We start from the raw sequence: 19,066 nt of genomic DNA on the forward strand, positions 1-19,066 counted from the left end.
ACAAGAAAATATAATGTGTGTGTGTGTATATAAAAACTACATATTTCTCCCCACAAATAGAGATTAAAATGAATACCTTTTATCGCTCTAACATTTCCCACTTTTTTCCTTTTAATGCTGTTGGGTTTGGATTTCACTCGTCTGATGTGGAAGCTGTGACTTCTGCTGTTGTCTTGGTAACATTCGCCCAGTCTTCCTTTTTTCTGTGTCTTAATTCTCCATCTCCCCTGGCCCCATGACTTGGTCGTTGGTCGTTAGGCACGTCGCTTTTAAAAAGGCATAAAGTGACCCCTGCCCCCACCGCCCGTCACCTTTGTAGCCTGAACCTGCTTCTTATACAAAGTATCATCACTTCCATTTCCTGTGCTGTTACCTCTTCCTCAGAACAGGACCCTCAGCCGCTGTGATAAAAGCTTGTAACTGTATCTACGGACGCACCAGGTTGCTGGATATCTAGGTTGTTTCCACTCTTTTGCTCTGATAAGTGGAGCCATGCACAGTCCCCGTACGCCGGCCCAGTTTCCGCTCCCCCAGCGTGGGGAGCGTCCCTGAGCCACCCTGGGGGCTTTGAGCTGGTGTGGATGTGGCACCCCACACTTCTGGGGCAAGAGGAAAGTAACACAGGCCTCCGGAAGCAGTCGGGCAGTGGGTGTACGGTTCTAAATGCTCCTTCCAGGAATATACCTGTAGAACTAATTGGTAGTGTCGTTTTTCGTGGCACCATCCAGCAGAGGAAAAAACAGAGGTGGGTGGTCGGATGAATCTCGGGTCCCCCCATCAAGGCACCTTGGGCAGCTGTTCAGAATAAAAAGTGAGGCCACCACCTCTTTGTCTACCAGACATACTAGGGGGAAAAAGTTGCAAAGCAGAATTTTTGGTGAATTCCCATCTGTGTTTAAAAAAAAAGTACTGTGTATGCACAGATGTGTCTGCATAGCCCGCATGTTTACATGGTTATGTGTGCTTGCGGAAAGTTCTGGAAGGACACACCATGCTGTTATTAGTTCCTCTAGTTACCTCTGTGGTTGGTGGGATCGTTGGAGAGGAACTCACGTATATACACTTCGGTGTTTTGGGTTTTTTTTTACAATAAGTAATATATAGTAGTAATAAAACAAGATTGAAACCAGAAATACTTGCCAGGAGAGGGAGGGTGCTTTGTCCTCTCTCTGGACGGTGAGCGGCGGGGCCTGGGCCCTCTCTGCCCTCTGACGGCCACTCTGTCGCTTCATCCCCAGAAGAAGAAGGGGAAGGAGGCCGGATCAGGAGCCTCGCTACCCCCTCCCCGTGTTCCCGCCCTGCCCCCCGAGGCCCGGGCCCCTCACACCAGCTCTCCGGCCGCCGCCAAGAGGAACAAGGCCAAAGCCAAAGGGAAGGAGGTGAAGAAGGAGGTGAGGTTTCCCATGGGGCCCCAGGCTTGGGTGAATTGCTTTGCTTGGTTGACAGACGGAGGCGTCCCTGGGTGTGCCCCACCCCCATGCCCCCAGATCCCTCGTGTGGCTAGAGGCGCTGCCTCAACCCATTTCGTCCTCCCTCTGGCCTGGGGGGTGAGCCCAGCTGGGACCCCAGTCCCCCCATGTGGCAGACTCCACCGCGGCCTGACTGTGACCCCGGCTTTCCAGGGAGGGTCCTAGCCAGGCAGGATTGGGATGCCGTGTCCTAAGCTGTTGGTGTTTCTTGCTCTGTCCCCAGAACCGGGGGAAGGGGGGAGCCGTGAGCAAGCTGATGGAGAGCATGGCTGCCGAGGAGGACTTTGAGCCCAACCAGGACTCGAGCTTCTCTGAGGATGAGCACCTGCCACGAGGCGGGGCTGTGGAGAGGCCACTAACTCCCGGTGAGTGCCCACGATGCTGTGTTGGCTTGGGCCTGGAATATGGGGGTGCAGGAGGTTCTCCCGGGGCAGTTACTAGGGCCTGAGCTAGCATGGGGAGGGGCAGGGAATGGGCAGCTGGGAGGGAGATGGGGTGGGTTTGAGTGCGTTAGGAGGGAGAGTACATGGGCTGTATGAGCAGATGAGGGGAAGAGAAGGGGTGTGGATGGGTATTGGCAGGTGGGGGGGAGAAGCTGTCATCGAGACGGGTCTCAGAGGGGAGCAACTGGGCTTTGCTGGCTGGAGTCTGGGATGCTCGGAGGACATCCCAGGGGGGGTGACATCCAGTAGGCACTTGGACCTGGGGGTCTGGAGCTTGAGGTTGAGGACATGAATTAGGTGGGGGTGGGGATGGATTGAGAGGAGGAGCAGGGCCAGCCCTGAGGAGCTTTGTCACCTGCTTGGGAGTGTATCTGTCAGCTATTGCTGTGTAACAACCAAGCGCTCAGACTCAATGGAGGGTGGCAATAAGTTGTCAGCAGGACAGCAGGGTGACCTCAGCTGGGCTTGCTCCCATGATAACGGGATGGCTAGGGGTCCACTGATGCAGGGACAGCTCTGCCCCACCTGGACCGCTGGGCTGGTCAGGGTGTGTTCTTCTCACCGCCGTGCTGCCAGAGTCTCGAGAGGGAGAGTGGGAACCAGTGAGGCCTCCCGACACCTCGCTAGGTTCAGATTCAAGCACTTCTACCCTCGTCCATTGGCCAGAACAGGTCACGTGGCCACACCCAAGGTCAAGAGGTGGGAAGTCCACTCCACCCATGGTGAAGCCGTGGCAGGGGTGTGGGTGCAGGCGGGGACCAAGAAGTGGGCCCGTCATTCCGTCCACCCCAGCGAGCCATCTGGGTTTCTCTGTGTGAGGTAATGGCAGGGAGGGCCCAGGTTCAAGGTCCTATAGAGAAGAAGAGCAGGCCCAGGAGGCTGAAGCAGCGTGGTCGGCCCCGGAGGGGGAGAACTGAGGAGAGTCTGGGGTGGGGGTCCCAGGAGGGGACGTGGCCCGGGGCGGTGATGGGGAGTGGCAGCCTCGGGCGGAGGCCTGGTCGGGGCGGGGAGCGCTGACAGCCCAGCTGTGGGGGATTGTGTCCACCAGAAGAGACAGCATTCCAGGTGGAGGAGGAGCCGATGGAAGAGTCCCAGGGCTGTGGCTGAGGGGGCAGGGATGGGGTCTGATGACGCATCGCCTCAAGCTGGGGCTCAGAGAGGGGTGGGCTTCACATGAGGGTGGGGCAGCACCTGCGGGGTGTCACCCCTGTTCCTACCTGCCTGGGATCTCTGCAGACGCGCTGGGAGGGGAGGGGCTGTGCACACCTGGCACGCATGCACGGCCCCGCACGAGGCCCATCTGCAGGCACACAGCTGCACACACAGATGCATGTGTGCCCGCAGGCGCCCTGGGCCTTCCGCTCTGAGAGGGGTGACAGGGCGACAGGTGGGCCTGGGGGGCAGGGCACAGGGGACGGAGGGTCTCAAGGTTGACCCCCCCCCCGCCCCCAAACCTGCTCCAACCCCGCCTCACCCGAGCCCCCTCCCGCAGCCCCTCGCTCCTGCATCATCGACAAGGACGAGCTGAAGGACGGCCTGCGCGTGCTGATCCCCATGGACGACAAGCTGCTGTACGCGGGGCACGTGCAGACAGTGCACTCGCCGGACATGTGAGTGGGGGGGCGCCAGGCGGGGCAGCTCCGCTCAGAGCCTGAGAGCCTCGCGCAGTCCTGCTTCCAGAGCCTTGCTGGGCCTCTGTGGGCGCGTTGCTTCGCCTCTCTGAGCTGTGGCTTCCCCGCGTAGGACCAGGGGGGCGTGGGCGGGCCCCCACGTGGGGCTCAGCGGGAAGGAGCAGGAGAGGGCACGCTTGGCTCTCCTGGATCTGTGACCCCTGGTTGTGCAGACGAGGAAACGGGGGCCCGGAGGGGACAGACCTGCCCCGAGTTTATGCCGCAGGTCAGCAGACCCTCAGGCTCTGACGTCACGTCCCCGTGGTGCGGGAGGTAGAGCTGGCGCGGGTGGGGCTGGGAGTCTGGGGCGTGGCGCTTCCCCTGGGGACCTCACACCTCGCCCGCCCTGGCCTCGCAGATACCGTGTGGTGGTGGAGGGCGAACGCGGGAACCGGCCCCACATCTACTGTCTGGAACAGCTGCTGCAGGAGGCGGTGAGGGCGGGAAGCAGGGCTGGGGAGGGCGGGCGCGGGGCTGCTCCTGCTCACCGCCCGCGCTTAGCCCTTCGCCTTCCCAGATCATCGACGTGAGGCCGGCCTCCACTCGCTTCTTGCCGCAAGGGACCAGGATCGCAGCCTACTGGAGCCAGCAGTACCGCTGCCTCTACCCGGGCACCGTGGTCCGAGGTGAGACCCTCCCCCGAGACCCTCCTCGGCACCCCTGTTTCCCGCCGTGTCGGCATGGATCCATTTGGTTCCTGAAACCCAAGTCAGACGGGCTTAAGCACAGAGTCTTACCGGCTCGTCTGAGTGAAGACTTACAGGGCTTCGGGCGTGGTTGGACCCAGTCACTATTCCACAGCGTCGTCGGGACTCAGGCTCCCAGTGTCCGTCAGCCATGCTCTCGGCTGTGCTGTCTTCACACCCCGCGCCTGGGGACTCTCTCTCACCTTCTGAACAAATCCTGTCATCAGAGAATCTCCCCCTTTTCCCATCTGGGTCCTAGGATGGAGTCCCACTGAACTGGCTTGGTTCACATGGATTTCACGTGGGTCACGGGTCTTGGGCTCGTCCTTGCTAACGAGTGAGGCAGCTTCCTGATTTTTGCCTGTGGACTGAGAAGGGAAGGCCGCTTCCCCAGGAAAGTTGACGTTGTTAGCAGAATAAGAGATTGGAAGCTGGGCAGACAAAATAACAGGTAGCCCAGAAGACATGGGTGTGGATGCCAGACAGACAAAGCTGGCAGGTAGTCAACAGTGCATACTTAGCTGTTGTAGAACCAACACATCTGGGAGCCGGGGATCTGGGTGTGTGTTACAGCCTAAAGCCAAAACCAGAGGCCAAAGATAGTCCACCTCTTGGCCGCCTAACGTCATCCATACATGCCCAGGAGATGGGAACGGGGATGCTGGGCAGGAAGTTCTCTTACAAGGGGAAAAGTTCATCTCCGTTGAGCTCTCCTGGGGCTCTCTGGCCCCCTGAGCCTTGTGGGCTGACGGCTTTCTAGGCCTGCCTCACGGGTGTCACTCTTGGGATTTCCCCTTGCCATCATTCTGGGAATTCCATTTCTCTCTCTCCTGTGCTGCATCCTGTGTCTTTCTCTTCCTTGTCTCTCCCTCCTTGTGGCAGAGGACCTTTCCGTAGCTTTCTGAGAACAAGGGTTCATGGGCGGTAAATTCCTCAAGTACACGTGTGCCCAAGATCTCCTTATCCTATCCTGTTCTTTAGAGATAGTTGAGCTGGGTATAAATTCTACATTGGAAATAATCTTCCTTCACCTTTTTTTTTTTTTTTTTTAATTTATTTATTTTTATTTATTTATGGCTGTGTTGGGTCTTCGTTTCTGTGCGAGGGCTTTCTCTAGTTGTGGCAAGCGGGGGCCACTCTTCATCATGGTGCGCAGGCCTCTCACTATCACGGCCTCCTTGTTGTGGAGCACAGGCTCCAGACGTGCAGGCTCAGTAATTGTGGCTCACGGGCCCAGTTGCTCCGCGGCATGTGGGATCTTCCCAGACCAGGGCTCGAACCCGTGTGCCCTGCATTGGCAGGCAGATTCTCAACCACTGCGCCACCAGGGAAGCCCTCTTTTGAAGTCACTGTTCCATCCACATTCTGATGTCAGAGGCATTCAACACCAGGGTTATTCCCAAATCTTCATAGGAGACCCACTTTTCTCTCTCTGGAAACTCAGAATCTTCTCATTATTCCTAGATCGGGAATTTCATGTGGCCTCTCTCTCTCTCTCTCTCTGTGTGGGTGTGTGTTGCTGGGTATTTGGGGGAAGGGGGCTTTGATTCGGAAGCAGATTTCCTTTTTTCCTAGGAATTTTTCTCATATTACTTCTTGGAGAGTTTCCTTCCCTCATTTACCCTCTTTTTCCTGGAACTCACACTCATCTGGTGGCCCTCAAGACTAGGATCTTTTTTCCCATTTTTGTCCATTTTTTTAATCTTTTCTACTTTCTGGAAGATTTCCTCACCTCTGCCTTCTGGCCCTTCTATTCTATTGAATTTTTGATATTTCTGCTGTCGTTTATAGTATTCCTAAGAGTTCTTTCTTATTGTCTAAATATTCTTTTTTTTTTTTTTTAACTAAATAACCTCTTTTTGTTTTCATGGATTCCTTTTTTTTCCGGGGACATCCTGTTTCCATTTTAGGTTTCTTCAGCTCCCTTTCCTTCTGCCTTTCCCTTCCTCTCCCTGTGGGCTCTGTGTCTGTACCTGTCTGTTCTGTGCTGTCCTCTGTTGGAGGCTGTTCTTTTGTCACTGGTGATCCTCAGCAAGCAGATTGGAAGCTGTGCGTGGGCAGGGCCTCCTGATGGTTGGGGGAGGGATGTTTTGTTTAGGGACACCGAGTACCAGCACCTGTGGCTCTTCACCCATCAGTTAGCCCGCGGCTCCAGCCTCAGGGCTCTGGGCTCAGTGTCCAGCGCTCGGGAATGGGGCTGGGGTGACCCCAGCACCATCCTTCGTTGATCTGGGGAGGGTCTCGGGATGAGTGGACACGGCCGCGTGCTCGGCCGGACTGGGAGCCTGTGCTCCCGGGGCCGCCTGGCTCTGAAGCCCACGTCCTGCCCGCTGCGTACCCGCCCTCGTGCACCTGCTCCGGGGCTGCTTCCCGGCTGGTCTCTGCCCCACTTCGGCCCCCTGACCCCACCCCTCCTCCCACAGGCTTGCTGGGCCTGGAGGACGACGGGGACCTGATCACCGTGGAGTTCGATGACGGAGACACCGGCAGGATCCCCCTCTCGCACATCCGCCTCCTGCCCCCCGACTACAAGATCCAGTGTGAGTGGTGGTCCTACCGCCCGGCGGGGGCCCACCCCCTCCAGGCTGCCTCTGGGCTCTGTCTGCTCTTTGGACCATTTGCACCCACAGGGGGTGGAAATGGCAGAAAGTGTGGGTGGGGGCTCCCAGAATGGTCTCGGGAGGGGGGATCCCAGGCCTCCCCAGATCTGCATCCCGAGACTCGTGAGACCAGCCCCGGGCCGGGCAGTCCAGGCCAGGGAGGGATCGGTGACTGTCATGGACAGTTCCACGCTCTGTGTCTGTGATAGCGTTCAGTTCTTGTCGAGTCCTGTGTGTCTGGAAATACCGTCCCCTTTGGCCAATACGAACCTCGGGTTTAAGAGGTGAAACGACTTATCCAGGGTCCCTCGACTGGTCAGAGGCAGAGCCGGGACTCAGACCCAGGACTGTCTGACTTCCAGGGGTCCAGTGCTTTCGTGAACCCTCCAAATGGATCATTAAAGCCACAGGGTCAGCCCCACCCTGCTCATTTATTGGAGGAGCCCCCATCGCGCGCATGTGCAGACACCCCAGCTGCGTCCCTGCAGATGGGCCTCCCACCCGACCGCGCAGCCTGGGTGGGCAGGCTGAGTGGGGTCGGCCATGCAGTGTCGTCTGGTTCCTCCCCTCGCCTCCTGCCCACGACAGATGACACTCCTGTGGCCGGGAGAGCGGAGACCCGGGCCTGAGCCACTGTCTGTCCTGCCCCACAGGTGCTGAGCCATCCCCCGCCCTCCTGGTGCCGAGCGCCAAGCGCCGCAGCCGGAAGACCAGCAAAGACACCGGGGAGAGCAAAGACGGGGCCGCGCCAGGGTCCGAGGAGCCCGGCGCCAAGGCCCGGGGGCGCGGGCGGAAACCCAGCACCAAAGCCAAGAGCGGTACGTTGGCCGTGCCCAGGCCGCCGAGGCCTGGGGCTGCTGCTCGCACAGGGTCTCTGCACAGACACGACTCCCCACCTGCGCGGGGACTTGGCGCTGCAGGGCTATTGGGACCCTGTGACAGATTAGGAAACTGAGGCTCAGGGAGGCGCGTTGACCTGTCCGAGACGGAGCTGAGATCCAGCCAGCTGTGTTCCCTCCAGAGTCCAGAGCCAAGTGCTTTGGGCTAAGAGCCCAGGCTCCCGAGGGCCACTCTGGGGCCACCACCTGTGGACAACTAAGGCGCGAGAGCCGCTCGTCCCAAGGCCCCGAGAGGCTGCCGCCCCAGCCCCGCTCAGGACCCGGCAGAGCTGGGACGGGGACGGGCTCGCTGGCTCGCGAAGTCCTGGCCTCACTGGGCTTTTTCCTTCTCTCTTCTAGACAGAGCTGCCGTCCTGGAGGAGGGGGGCTCGACGGATGAGGTCCCCAGTACCCCGTTGGCCCTGGAGCCCATCAGCACCCCAGGTTCCAAGAAGAGCCCCCCAGAATCCGTGGACAAGCGGGCCAAGGCCCCCAAGGCTCGCCCGGCTCCCCGACAGCCCAGCCCAGCGCCGTCCGCCTTCACCAGCTGCCCGGCACCCGAGCCCTTTGGGGAGATGCCGGCCCCCGCCGCGGCCCTGGCCCCCACCGCCCTCGTCGCCATGCCCATCACCATGCCCGCCACCCGCCCCAAGCCCAAGAAGGCCCGGGCTGCCGAGGAGTCGGCCACCAAGGGCGCCCGGAGGCCCGGGGAAGAGGCCGAGCTGCTCGTCAAGCTGGACCGTGAGGGCGTGACGTCGCCCAAAAGCAAGAAGGCCAAAGAGGCCCTGCTTCTGCGGGAGGACCCTGGGGCGGGGGGCTGGCAGGAGCCCAAGGGCCTGCTGGGCCTGGGCAGCTACCCCCCGGGGGCCGGCGGCAGCGAGCCCAAGGCGGCTCGGCCCAAGGCCGGCGATGGCGACCTGGCCCAGGAGCCTGGGGCCGCGCTCACGTTCGAGGACTCGGGGAGCCCCAAGAGCCCGGACAAGGGCCAGGCCGAGCAGGATGGGGCCGAGGAGTCGGAGAGTGGCGGCGGCAGCAGCGGCAGCGGCAGCAGCGACAGCGGCAGCAGCGGCAGCAGTTCTGAGACGGAGGGAGAGGAGGACGGCCAGGGCGGCGGCGGCCGGAACTGCAGCGCCTCCAGCTCGAGGGCCTCCTCGTCGTCCTCGTCCTCGTCCTCGTCCTCCTCGTCCTCCTCGTCCTCCTCGTCCTCCTCTTCGTCCTCGTCCTCGTCCTCCTCCTCCTCCTCGTCGTCCTCGTCCTCGTCCTCCTCGTCCTCGTCCTCCTCGTCCTCCTCGTCCTCCTCCTCGTCATCCTCCTCCTCCTCCACCACGGACGATTCTTCCTGCAGCTCAGACGACGAGGCCGCCCCTGCCCCGGCAGCCGGGCCCTCCGCCCCGCCAGCCCTCGCCAGCAAGGCGCCCAAGCAGGCGGGCAAGGCCCGCTCCTCGGCCCACTCTCCAGGCAAGAAGGCGCCGGCGCCCGCGCCCCAGGCCCCCCCGCCGCAGCCCCCGCAGCCTGTGCAGCCCAAGGCCCAGGCCGGGGCCAAGAGCCGGCCCAAGAAGAGGGAGGGCGTCCACCTCCCCACCACCAAGGAGCTGGCCAAGCGGCAGCGCCTGCCGTCTGTGGAGAACCGGCCCAAGATCGCCGCCTTCCTGCCCGCCCGGCAGCTCTGGAAGTGGTTCGGCAAGCCCACCCAGGTAGCTGGGGGCGGGGTCGTCCCCACGTGTCTTTCTCTGGCCTCCCAGCAGCCCCACGGCGGAGAGTCGGGGTGACGGGTGTGGAGTCCTGCCCCTCACACAGGAGCACTGCCCTCTGGTCCCCGGGACCCAGACCCACCCTCTGCGGGACCCACTTACCGTGCAGGCCTTTAGTTGCCATGCCGCAGGGTCTCTCAGAACCGCGCGGCCGCACAGCCTGCTTTTCTTTGCCTTTGCTTCATTTTCCGCTGAAAACGAATGGCTCAAGGCTTCTGGCTGGCTAATTAGCAGTCGCAGCAAAAGGTACTTCTTTCCCTGTCTTGGCCGGGCTGGGTCACTGCCTGTCCCTGAGCTAATCAGTGTGGCCCGCAGGGCAGAACGTTCTGGTTGACTGGGTCTGAGTCATGTGGCCACCCCTGTAGTAGGTGGGTGTTTGTTCTCCAGAAGGAGCCCTCCCGGCACCCCCGTGCCTTGGGCACGCGCAGACGCACGTGTACACACACACACACAAATGCATGCACGTACACGTGCACGCAGCTGCATATACACGCACACACGAGAAGCTTCTGTGTGCAGAAGGGGAGCAGCCTGGAGGCCACGAGTCCATCCCATGCCCCTGGGCAGGAAGAGCCAGGCTCCTTATCCACGGGTGCAGCCCGCCGGGTTTCCCCACGGCATCTGCGGCCCTGGCCCAGGGTCCTCCAAGGCCACGCCAGAGCCGGGCCCGGAGGAGGCGCCCGGCTGGGTCTGGACCTTTTTAATGCCGGTGCCGCCAGGCAGGTTTTAGGGGTTGGGGGCTGACAGCGATGAGCTTGCGGGGCCTCTGGCAGTGTACTGCTTAAGAAGCTTCTGGCATGTTTGCATTGTGTCAGCTCCCTGGCTGCGTCGGCGAGGCCGGAGAAGTTGGAGGACGTTCTGAATCAAGACTAGCTTGGGGGTTTCTGCCTTAGCAGCAGCCTTTTCGGGCTCCCCACTGTGCCACCCAGGGGCAGCTGGATCCCCGGGGGTGGGCGGTGGAGAGCGCCACCTGCCCCAGGCTGCACCCGCAACGGCTCCTTAGAGTAGGGTGGGGAACTCCCCCCTTGGTCAGGCAAGGGCTGCAGAGCGGCAAGTCGGGGAGGGTCCTCCCCCGACCCCCGCAGCTCCTGCTCTCCTTCTGGTTTCCCTGCCTTTGCGGCACCACCTTGAATCTGGGGCAGATGATCTGCTGCTCCGACCCTGCAAGGCGTGAGTTGTCGGACTTTACGCGCGTCCCCCACCCCCCGATTGCTGGCTCCAGGCTGAAACAGCCTCTCTTAGCAAGGCCACCACTTGAGACAGCAAACTTGAGTGTGTAGATTCTTGTAGAATCTTTCCTGACGAGCCACACTCAGACATTCCAGACCAGCCCCTCTGGAGCTCTGATCCCGGCAGGCACTTTATCTAGGGCCATATCAAGGAGTGATGGCTTCTGAGCCGAGGACGGGTATGTCCTCGCTGTCCTGCCCCCACGGTGATTGGCCAGTTCCTTATCTTAGCATCTTCCATTTGCACGTTCCAGTGTCAGTGTTACTGGGGGCACTTGCTGCTGCAGAGGTCAGAGCACAGGGCCAAACTCATTTAATAGAAAAGTCTAGGGTGTCCGGCTTCAGGTACAGCTGGATCCAGGGGCCTGAGAGCTGTCTTCAGATCCACTCTCGGGCCCGTGCTCCAGGCTTGAGTTTCTCCTTCCTTCCTCTGTACTGGTCTCCTTCCTTCCTCTGTACTGGTCTCCTTCTCCGGCAGCCCCTCTCCTGTTGGCAACAGGCAGCCCCAGCAGCTTTCAGCTGACCTTCTACCAGCTGAGAAGTGACAGTAGGAAGGAGGTGTCTTTTTTTTAAAATTTTATTTATTTATTTTTGGCTGTGTTGGGTCTTCGTTTCTGTGTGAGGGTTTTCTCTAGTTGTGGCAAGCAGGGGCCACTCTTCATCGCGGTGCGCGGGCCTCTCACTATCGCGGCCTCTCCCGTTGCGGAGCACAGGCTCCAGACGCGCAGGCTCAGTAATTGTGGCTCACAGGCCTATTTGCTCCGCGGCATGTGGGATCTTCCCAGACCAGGGCTCGAACCCGTGTCCCCTGCATTGGTAGGCAGACTCTCAACCACTGCGCCACCAGGGAAGCCCAGAGGTGTCTTTTTTAGGGTTCAAGCTAAAGTTGGTGGCACGTCTTTGGCTTAGGTCCCGAGTGCACCCTTGAGCCAATCACAATGGGCAGGAGAAGGATGGGATGTTTGGATTGGCCAGACCAACTCCTATGCTGGCCACAGGGGCGGCATCAGCCCCACTGGAGACTCTGTGGACCGAGGGGGATCTGTGAGGAGAGTAGCCGTGGATGCCTAAAAACATACCTGCTGTCAAAGATGCGTTGGTTTAGAGATCTTAGCCGTCCCTGTCACCTTGAATCAGTTAGTACCATGCCTTGAGCTGAAGATAATTTGAGCAGTTTACAGAACACGTAAGAAACCTGGACATTAAAAAGTCTGTCACAGAATTCCCTGGCAGTCCAGTGGTTAGGACTCCATGCTTCCACTGCAGGGGGTACGGGTTCGATCCCTGGTCGGGGAACTAAGATCCCACTTGCTGTGATGCGGCCAAAAAAAAAGTCTCACCAGGGATCCAGTGAATTAATAGTAGAAAAGGGACAGCTGGATAAGGTAGGAAATTAGCATGTGGGTTTTTCTTGTTTAGGCAAAAAAAGAAAGACAAAAAACGCTTTGTCGCCGCCTAGTGGCCAGTCCGAGAAGGGAAACGAGTTTTACAAGTTAAGTCGAGGAGAAGGCGCGCTGGCCCCACTGGAGGGCAGAGCAGAGCTTCGCCGTAGGCCTGGCTTCTCCGTGTTCGCCTGGGGACAGTGACAGGTCCCAGAGCTGCCTGGCGGTGGGTTTTGGATTCTGGTGGCTGGTCTCTTCCCTCCTTGGAGCCTGCCCATCTGTGTGTCCCAGTGCCAGCCTAGGCGGGGGCACTGAGGCGGCTTCAGGAAATGTTTGTTGAGTGAATTAAATACAAGAAATCCAGCCACACTGGGGGTCTGGCAGACGTGGGCCCAGCGCTGGATCCCGGCGGGCTGGGCGCTGATCTGTTATGGCTTTCCTGGGGAAATGGGGATGGGGGCAGTCGGCCGTGCCTGGGGGTTGACGCTGCCCACGCCCCACTCCCTCACCTCTGCTTGGCCGCTTGCGAGGCTGACTGGTACTGAGCCCCCGCGCTGCTCGGGGTGGTGTAGACTGAGGCTGGGCCGTGAGCAAGCGGCTCTGTGACCCCGGGGGGTGTTGAGTGAACCTGCTTCGTTGTAGCCCCGACGTGCGGGGCAGCGTGGGGGGGGAGCGATGTTCCCTGTCCGGAGACGCAGCCGTGTCCCCTCCCGGGACCTCCCGGTCCCTGTCTGGAAATTGGGGGCCAGCAGGGGCCGCTGTGCCTCGAGGGCTGGTGTCAGGACCCAGTGGGAGGAGCGGGGATCCTGCTGGGCGCCAGCAGTGGCTGTGGCGTCTGCCGCACGAACGCTCGCGTGTGGGGCGTCCCTGGGGCCCCGCCGGCACCGTTGGCCGACACGGCTCAGCAACGGGGAGTTGGAAGTCGCTCGCAGCTGCAGGATCTTTAGTTCATGTGGAGTCCCTCTTGGAAACCCGGTCGGCCAAGGGGATGAGCGAGGGCTCCCCGATCAGAGCAAGCAGGGGGCTTCTCCCCTGGCGCCGCTGCTGCGGAACCCCGGGGGGCGGGGCGGGGGCGGGGGCGGGGCGCGTGCCCTGACCCGACTCGCCCGCCCACAGCGCCGCGGCATGAAGGGCAAGGCCCGCAAGCTCTTCTACAAGGCCATCGTGCGCGGCAAGGAGATGATCCGCATCGGGGACTGCGCCGTCTTCCTGTCAGCCGGCCGCCCCAACCTGCCCTACATCGGCCGCATCCAGAGCATGTGGGAGTCGTGGGGCAGCAACATGGTGGTCCGCGTCAAGTGGTTCTACCACCCTGAGGAGACCAGCCCGGGCAAGCGCCTCCACGAGGGCCAGGTGGGCCGGGGCCTCGGCGTCGGGCCGTGCTGGGGGGCGATGGCCGGGGCAGTCCCTACCCTGGGGTCGGGGTCGGGGGTCAGGCGAGGCGGGGCCCGGGCTCACCGCGGCCCCTGGTCTGCGCTCACAGCACTGGGACCAGAAGTCCGGCCGCAGCCTCCCCGCAGCCCTGCGGGCCTCCAGCCAGAGGAAGGACTTCATGGAGGTAGGAGAGCGCGCGGCGCTGGTGGGCCCTCCGATAACCCTCCCCACGCGGCCTCGGGAGGGGCCGGGCTCCCTCGGCCTCCCCGCCCCGTCTCTCTGACCTGGTCTGTCTCTCCCAGCCTCTGCCTCTGCGTCTGCCACCCTTGGTCTCTTACTCCGCAGGTCTGTGTGTCTCGGTCTGTGTCTGTTCCTGTGTTTCTTGATCTTCTAGTCTCTGGGTCTCTCCCTTGGTCTCTGTCCATCCTCGTCCTCAGCCCCACTGTGTTTCTCGAGTTCTCTCTGGGGATCTCTCTCTGGTCCTTCGGGCCTGGGAGGGGTCTTCCCCCTGACGCCCGCCCGTGTGCCCGCAGCGCGCCCTGTACCAGTCCTCCCACGTGGACGAGAACGACGTGCAGACGGTGTCGCACAAGTGCCTGGTGGTGGGCCTGGAGCAGTACGAGCAGATGCTCAAGACCAAGAAGTACCAGGACAGCGAGGGCCTGTACTACCTGGCGGGCACCTACGAGCCCACCACCGGCATGATCTTCTCTACCGACGGCGTGCCTGTGCTCTGCTGAGCGCCCGGCCCGGCGGGGCCCTCACCATCACTGCCACGGCTCGGCGGCCTCGTGCGTGGGTTGTGTGCATGCAAGTGTGCCCATGGACAGCCTGGCGCGTAAGTGTGTACATGTGTGTGCCCGTATGCATGCACGTGTGTGCGCACATGTGCACACGTCCAGACCCCCTTCCTGACCCCCTCGGTGTCCCCACGAGAGGGCTCCTCGTGATCAGGGTAGGGCTCTGCCGGCCCCTCAGGGGTCCTAGCCCCCAGCACCTTGTAAGCGCGAGGCCAGGTCCCGGTGCCCTCAGGCCGGTGCCAACTGGGGATTCGGTGGGAGGGGGTTTCCGAGCAACCCACCTGATGCTCGCTTGGGGGTTCCCGCTGCTGGTGGGCCCCTCCCAGTGCCTGGCCCCCTCGGCACAGAGCCCGCCCTGAGCCTCCCACCGTGGGACGGGGGCGCGCCCACGTCCCCCAGCCTCAGCAACCAGGCCGGGCCTGTTCTGGGGTGCCTGCCCGGGGCCCGGCCCCCACCCTCTCAGGACAGCCTGGACTTGGGGAACAGAGCCAGGTGCGGGGGGGGGGGGGCCCAGGAGCACCGGCCAGGCGCCAGGGGGAGGGGGCTGCGTGCCCCGAGGCCCCGGGGAGGGCCCACCCCACTGGTCCAGACCCTCACACTACAGACAACCCCATGGTGCTGAAATCCTCGTCCCGGCCACACCCGGAGGGAGGCGGCAGTTCTTAACCTGTACAGTTTTATTGTACCAAGAGACTCTCCCCTGTATCATACGCCTTCAAATGGAGTCAACTTTTTAATTATATATATAAAGATAAATATATATAAATATATATAAATATAAACTTTTTAAAACTGTGAAAAAAATAGCTATGAAATTATAAAAAAAAAAAAGCGAACACATTCTGACGTGCAGAATATTATTTTTTATTTCCTGTTAGATGAGCGTGTGTAGCACCCAGCTTCACGGGCCCCCTGTCCCAACCTCACCCCACGCGCCCCCCCCCCCCCCGGCCCAGGTGTACTGTACTCGCCCCCAGGATGGAGAAGGACTTAGGGAGAGCAGAGGCTGAGGGAGGGGAGAGGGAGCCGGCCGAGCTCGCAGCCCTGCTCAGCCCACGAAAGCACTTACCAGCCCCCGCGCCTTCCGGGGGACCGGAGGCCTCGTCCAGACAATCTTAAGGGAAGGAAAAGCCAGACTTCGGTTTTGTGTTTTGGGGGAATTATTGTTTTCCTTTTTTTTTTTTTTTTTTAAGTTTCTTTTGGAATTTTGTTTGTTGGCGAATTCTGTGTGATCTTTTTCATAAAAAAAAGAAAAGAAAAAAAGCTATAATTGGAAAAGTACCGTTGTCTGGAGTGGTTCATTTCAGGGGCTGGGGTGGGCTTGGTGTCGGGATGCAGATCCTGGAGGGAGGAGCCACGTGTGGCTGTTTAAATACGAGCCAATTTGAAGGAAAAGAAATGGAAAGTTTCTTGGCTGCACTGACGCTGTCTTTGGTGGTCAACAGTCAGACAAGGTTAGTGGGCTACTGTATTCGGCTGGCCTGTGTCCATCAGTGCAGAAAGTTCTCTCGGCCAGACTGGAGCTGGAGATCGGCCAAGGTGGCAGAGTAGAAAGACCCTGAGCTCACCTCCTCTCACGAGCTCCCCAAAATCACAACTCTACAGAGCAGTCGTCAATGAAAGAGACCGAACCTACCAAAAAGATCTTCTACAACTAAAGACATGAAGAAGGAACCACGACGAGACAGTTAAGAGGGGTGGACTTGCCATATAGTCGGGCCCACATCCCCAGGTGGGTGACCCACACACTGGAGAAAAACTAACATGGCAGAGGTTCTCCCACAGGAGGGAGAGTTCTGAGCCCCACATCAGGCCCCCCTTGCTCAGGGGTCCTACCCTGGAAAATGCGCCCCCAGAGCATTTGGCTTTGAAGGCCAGTGGGGCTTAATTTCAGGAGTTCCACAGGACTAGGGGAAAGAAAGACTTCCCTCTTAAAGGGCACACACAAAGTCTCCCACGCTCCGGGACCCGGGGCAAAAGCTGTAATTCCCTGGGATCTCGGGCCAGACCTACCTGCTGGTCTTCGAAAGTCTCCTGGAGAGGCGGGAAGCAGCTACGGCTCGCCCTGGGGACACAGACGCTGGCAGCAGCCATTCCTGGGCCTCCAGCGTGTGTATGCTGGTGCTGGCAGGTGCAGTTGTGGGATCCTCCCTCTAGCTCCTCGGTGCCAAGACCGGGCCCCACCCAGCAGCCTGTAGGCACCGGTGCTGGGACCCCTCGGGCCGAACAACTGGCTTGGGACACAGCCCCACCCAGCAGCAGACAGGCCACCTGGAGACCACCTGAGGCCACAGCCGCACAGAGACACAACCCTGCCCACCAGACGGCCCAGGACTCAGCTCCACCCCCCAGTGAGCAGGCACCAGCCTTGGGCCCTGCCACCCCCACCAGGGGGCACACGCCAGATGCAAGAGAACCACAATCCCTCAGCCTGCCCACGGCACGCCAGACCTTGCCCTGGGACGAGCTGGGCCCGGGCCCTGGCCGCTAGCAGGCCAGCACACGCTTCAGGACACCCCGCACCCAACTGTGTTAGGAACAACCTGACCGCCCCCAGCCTAGTGATCTTACACCAGCTCTGGGACCTCTGGGTCCTGCAACCAGGCTTAGGACCCGGCTCTGCCTGCCAGTAGTCTGGCACTAACCCCAGGACCCACCAGTGGGCAAGCAACCGCCCTGGAGTCTCCTGGACTCTGACTCCACCACCAGTGAGCCAGCACTAGCCCTGGGGCCCCCTGGGGCTCTGCAGTCAGCCACCTTGTGACCTGGCCCTGCCAAGCAGCAGCCAGCAGCCTCCACGCGAGGCAGAGCCTGGCAACCAACCGGGCGAGGGCCAAGCGAGCCTGCCCACATAGCCTGCCGCAACAGAAAGACCCACGCAGCCTTCACAGGGGAAACCCTAGAGCATATAGCTTGGGTGACGAGGGGAGTGCACTGCTGGGATGTCTGGGACATCTCCTACGAAAGGCCACTTCCCCAAGGTCGGGAAACATAAGCAACCTACCAGATACATAAAAATACAAACAGCAGCTTAGGCAAAATGAGGCGACAGAGGCACATGTTCCAGGTGAAGGAACAAGATAAAAGCCCAGAAGAAGAACTAAGTGAAGTGGAGATACGCAATCTACCCGAGAAGGAGTTCAGGGTAGTGACTGTAACGATCAAAACACTCAGGAGAAGAATGGATGCACGGTGTGAGAAATTCGAAGTTTTTAACAGAAAATATAAAGAACCACCAGAGATGAAGAATAACTGAAATGAAAAATATACTAGAAGGAATCAACAGTAGACTAAATGATACAGAGGAACAGATCAACGAGCTGGAAGACAAGAGTAGTGGAAACCACTGATGCTGAGAGAAAAAACAATGAAAAGAAATGAGGTCGGTTTAAGAGACCTCTGGGACAACATCAAGCATGTTAACATTCGCATTACAGGGGTCCCAGAAGGAGAAGGGAGAGAAAGGGGCTGAGAACATATCCGAATACACAATAGCTGAAAACTTCCCTAACCTGGAAAAGGAAACAGTCATCCAAGTCCAGAAAGCACAGAGAGTCCAACACAGGATTAACCCAAAGAGGAACACACCAAGACACACTGTAATTAAAACAGCAAAAATTAAAGATAGATTATTAAAAGCAGCAAGGGAAAAACAACATACAAGGGAACTCCCATAAGGCTATCAGCTGACTTTTCAGCCGAACCCCTACAGGCCAGAAGGGAGTGGCACAATATATTTACAGTGAACGAGAAAAACCTACAGCCAAGAAGACTCTACCTAGCAAGGCTCTTGTTCAGACTGGATGGAGAAACAAAGCTTTACAGACAAGCAAAAGCTAAAAGAGTTCAGCACCACCAAACAAGCTTTATAACAAATGTTAAAGAAACCTCTAAATGAACAAGAAAAGGCCACAACTAGAAACGTGAAAATTATGAAAGGAAAAAACTCATCAGTAAAGGCAAACATACAGTAAAGGTAGGAAATCATTCACGCACCAAACTAGTAGGAAGGTTAAAAGACAGAAGTAGGGGCTTCCCTGGTGGCGCAGTGGTTGAGAGTCTGCCTGCTAATGCAGGGGACACGGGTTCGAGCCCTGGTCTGGGAGGATCCCACATGCCACGGAGCGACTAGGCCCGTGAGCCACAACTACTGAGCCTGCGCGTCTGGAGCCTGTGCTCCGCAACAAGAGAGGCCGCGACAGTGAGAGGCCCGCGCACCGCGATGAGGAGTGGCCCCCGCTTGCCACGACTAGAGAGAGCCCTCGCACAGAAGCGAAGACCCAACACAGCCAAAAATAAATAAATTAATTAATTAAAAGGAAAAAAAAAAAGTCCATCTATCAGTTTAAAAAAAAAAAAAAAGACAGAAGCAGTAAGGCCACCTATACCCACAATAAGTAGTTAAGGGATACACAAAATAATTAGATGTAAAATATGATATCAAAAACAGTAATCGGAAAAAAAAAATAAAATAAAAATAAATAAATAAATAAATAAAAAACAGTAATCGGGGACTTTCCTGGTGGTGCGGTGGTTAAGAATCTGCCTGCCAATGCATGGGACATGGGTTCGAGCCCTGGTGCAGGAAGATCCCACACGCCGCGAACGAAGCCCATGCGCCACAACTACTGAGCCAGCGCACTAGAGCCCGCGTGCCACAACTACTGAGCCCGCGTGCCACAGCTACTGAAGCCCGTGCGCCTAGAGCCCGTGCTCCGCAACAAGAGAAGCCACTGCAACAAGAAGCCTGTGCACCGCAATTAAGAGTAGCCCCTGCTCACTGC

General features: G+C 59.2%; 1 protein-coding gene across 6 annotated transcripts in view; it reads left to right on the forward strand.

Moving 5' to 3' along the window:
* Positions 1-15,563, forward strand: part of TNRC18 (trinucleotide repeat containing 18) — an 89,744-nt gene extending 74,181 nt beyond the window's left edge. For all 6 annotated transcript variants that reach the window (XM_068524628.1, XM_068524632.1, XM_068524631.1 and 3 more), the window contains 11 exons: positions 1,239-1,391; positions 1,693-1,834; positions 3,405-3,522; positions 3,941-4,016; positions 4,100-4,208; positions 6,692-6,808; positions 7,522-7,686; positions 8,107-9,440; positions 13,225-13,461; positions 13,592-13,666; positions 14,016-15,563. In XM_068524628.1, the coding sequence (XP_068380729.1) occupies positions 1,239-1,391; positions 1,693-1,834; positions 3,405-3,522; positions 3,941-4,016; positions 4,100-4,208; positions 6,692-6,808; positions 7,522-7,686; positions 8,107-9,440; positions 13,225-13,461; positions 13,592-13,666; positions 14,016-14,222 (2,733 nt within the window). In that variant the 3' untranslated portion in view covers positions 14,223-15,563. The remainder of the gene's footprint in view (positions 1-1,238; positions 1,392-1,692; positions 1,835-3,404; positions 3,523-3,940; positions 4,017-4,099; positions 4,209-6,691; positions 6,809-7,521; positions 7,687-8,106; positions 9,441-13,224; positions 13,462-13,591; positions 13,667-14,015) is intronic.
* The last annotated feature ends 3,503 nt before the right edge of the window (positions 15,564-19,066 follow it).

Source organism: Eschrichtius robustus, chromosome 16, assembly GCF_028021215.1.
Source record: "Eschrichtius robustus isolate mEscRob2 chromosome 16, mEscRob2.pri, whole genome shotgun sequence".
NCBI lineage: Eukaryota > Metazoa > Chordata > Mammalia > Artiodactyla > Eschrichtiidae > Eschrichtius > Eschrichtius robustus.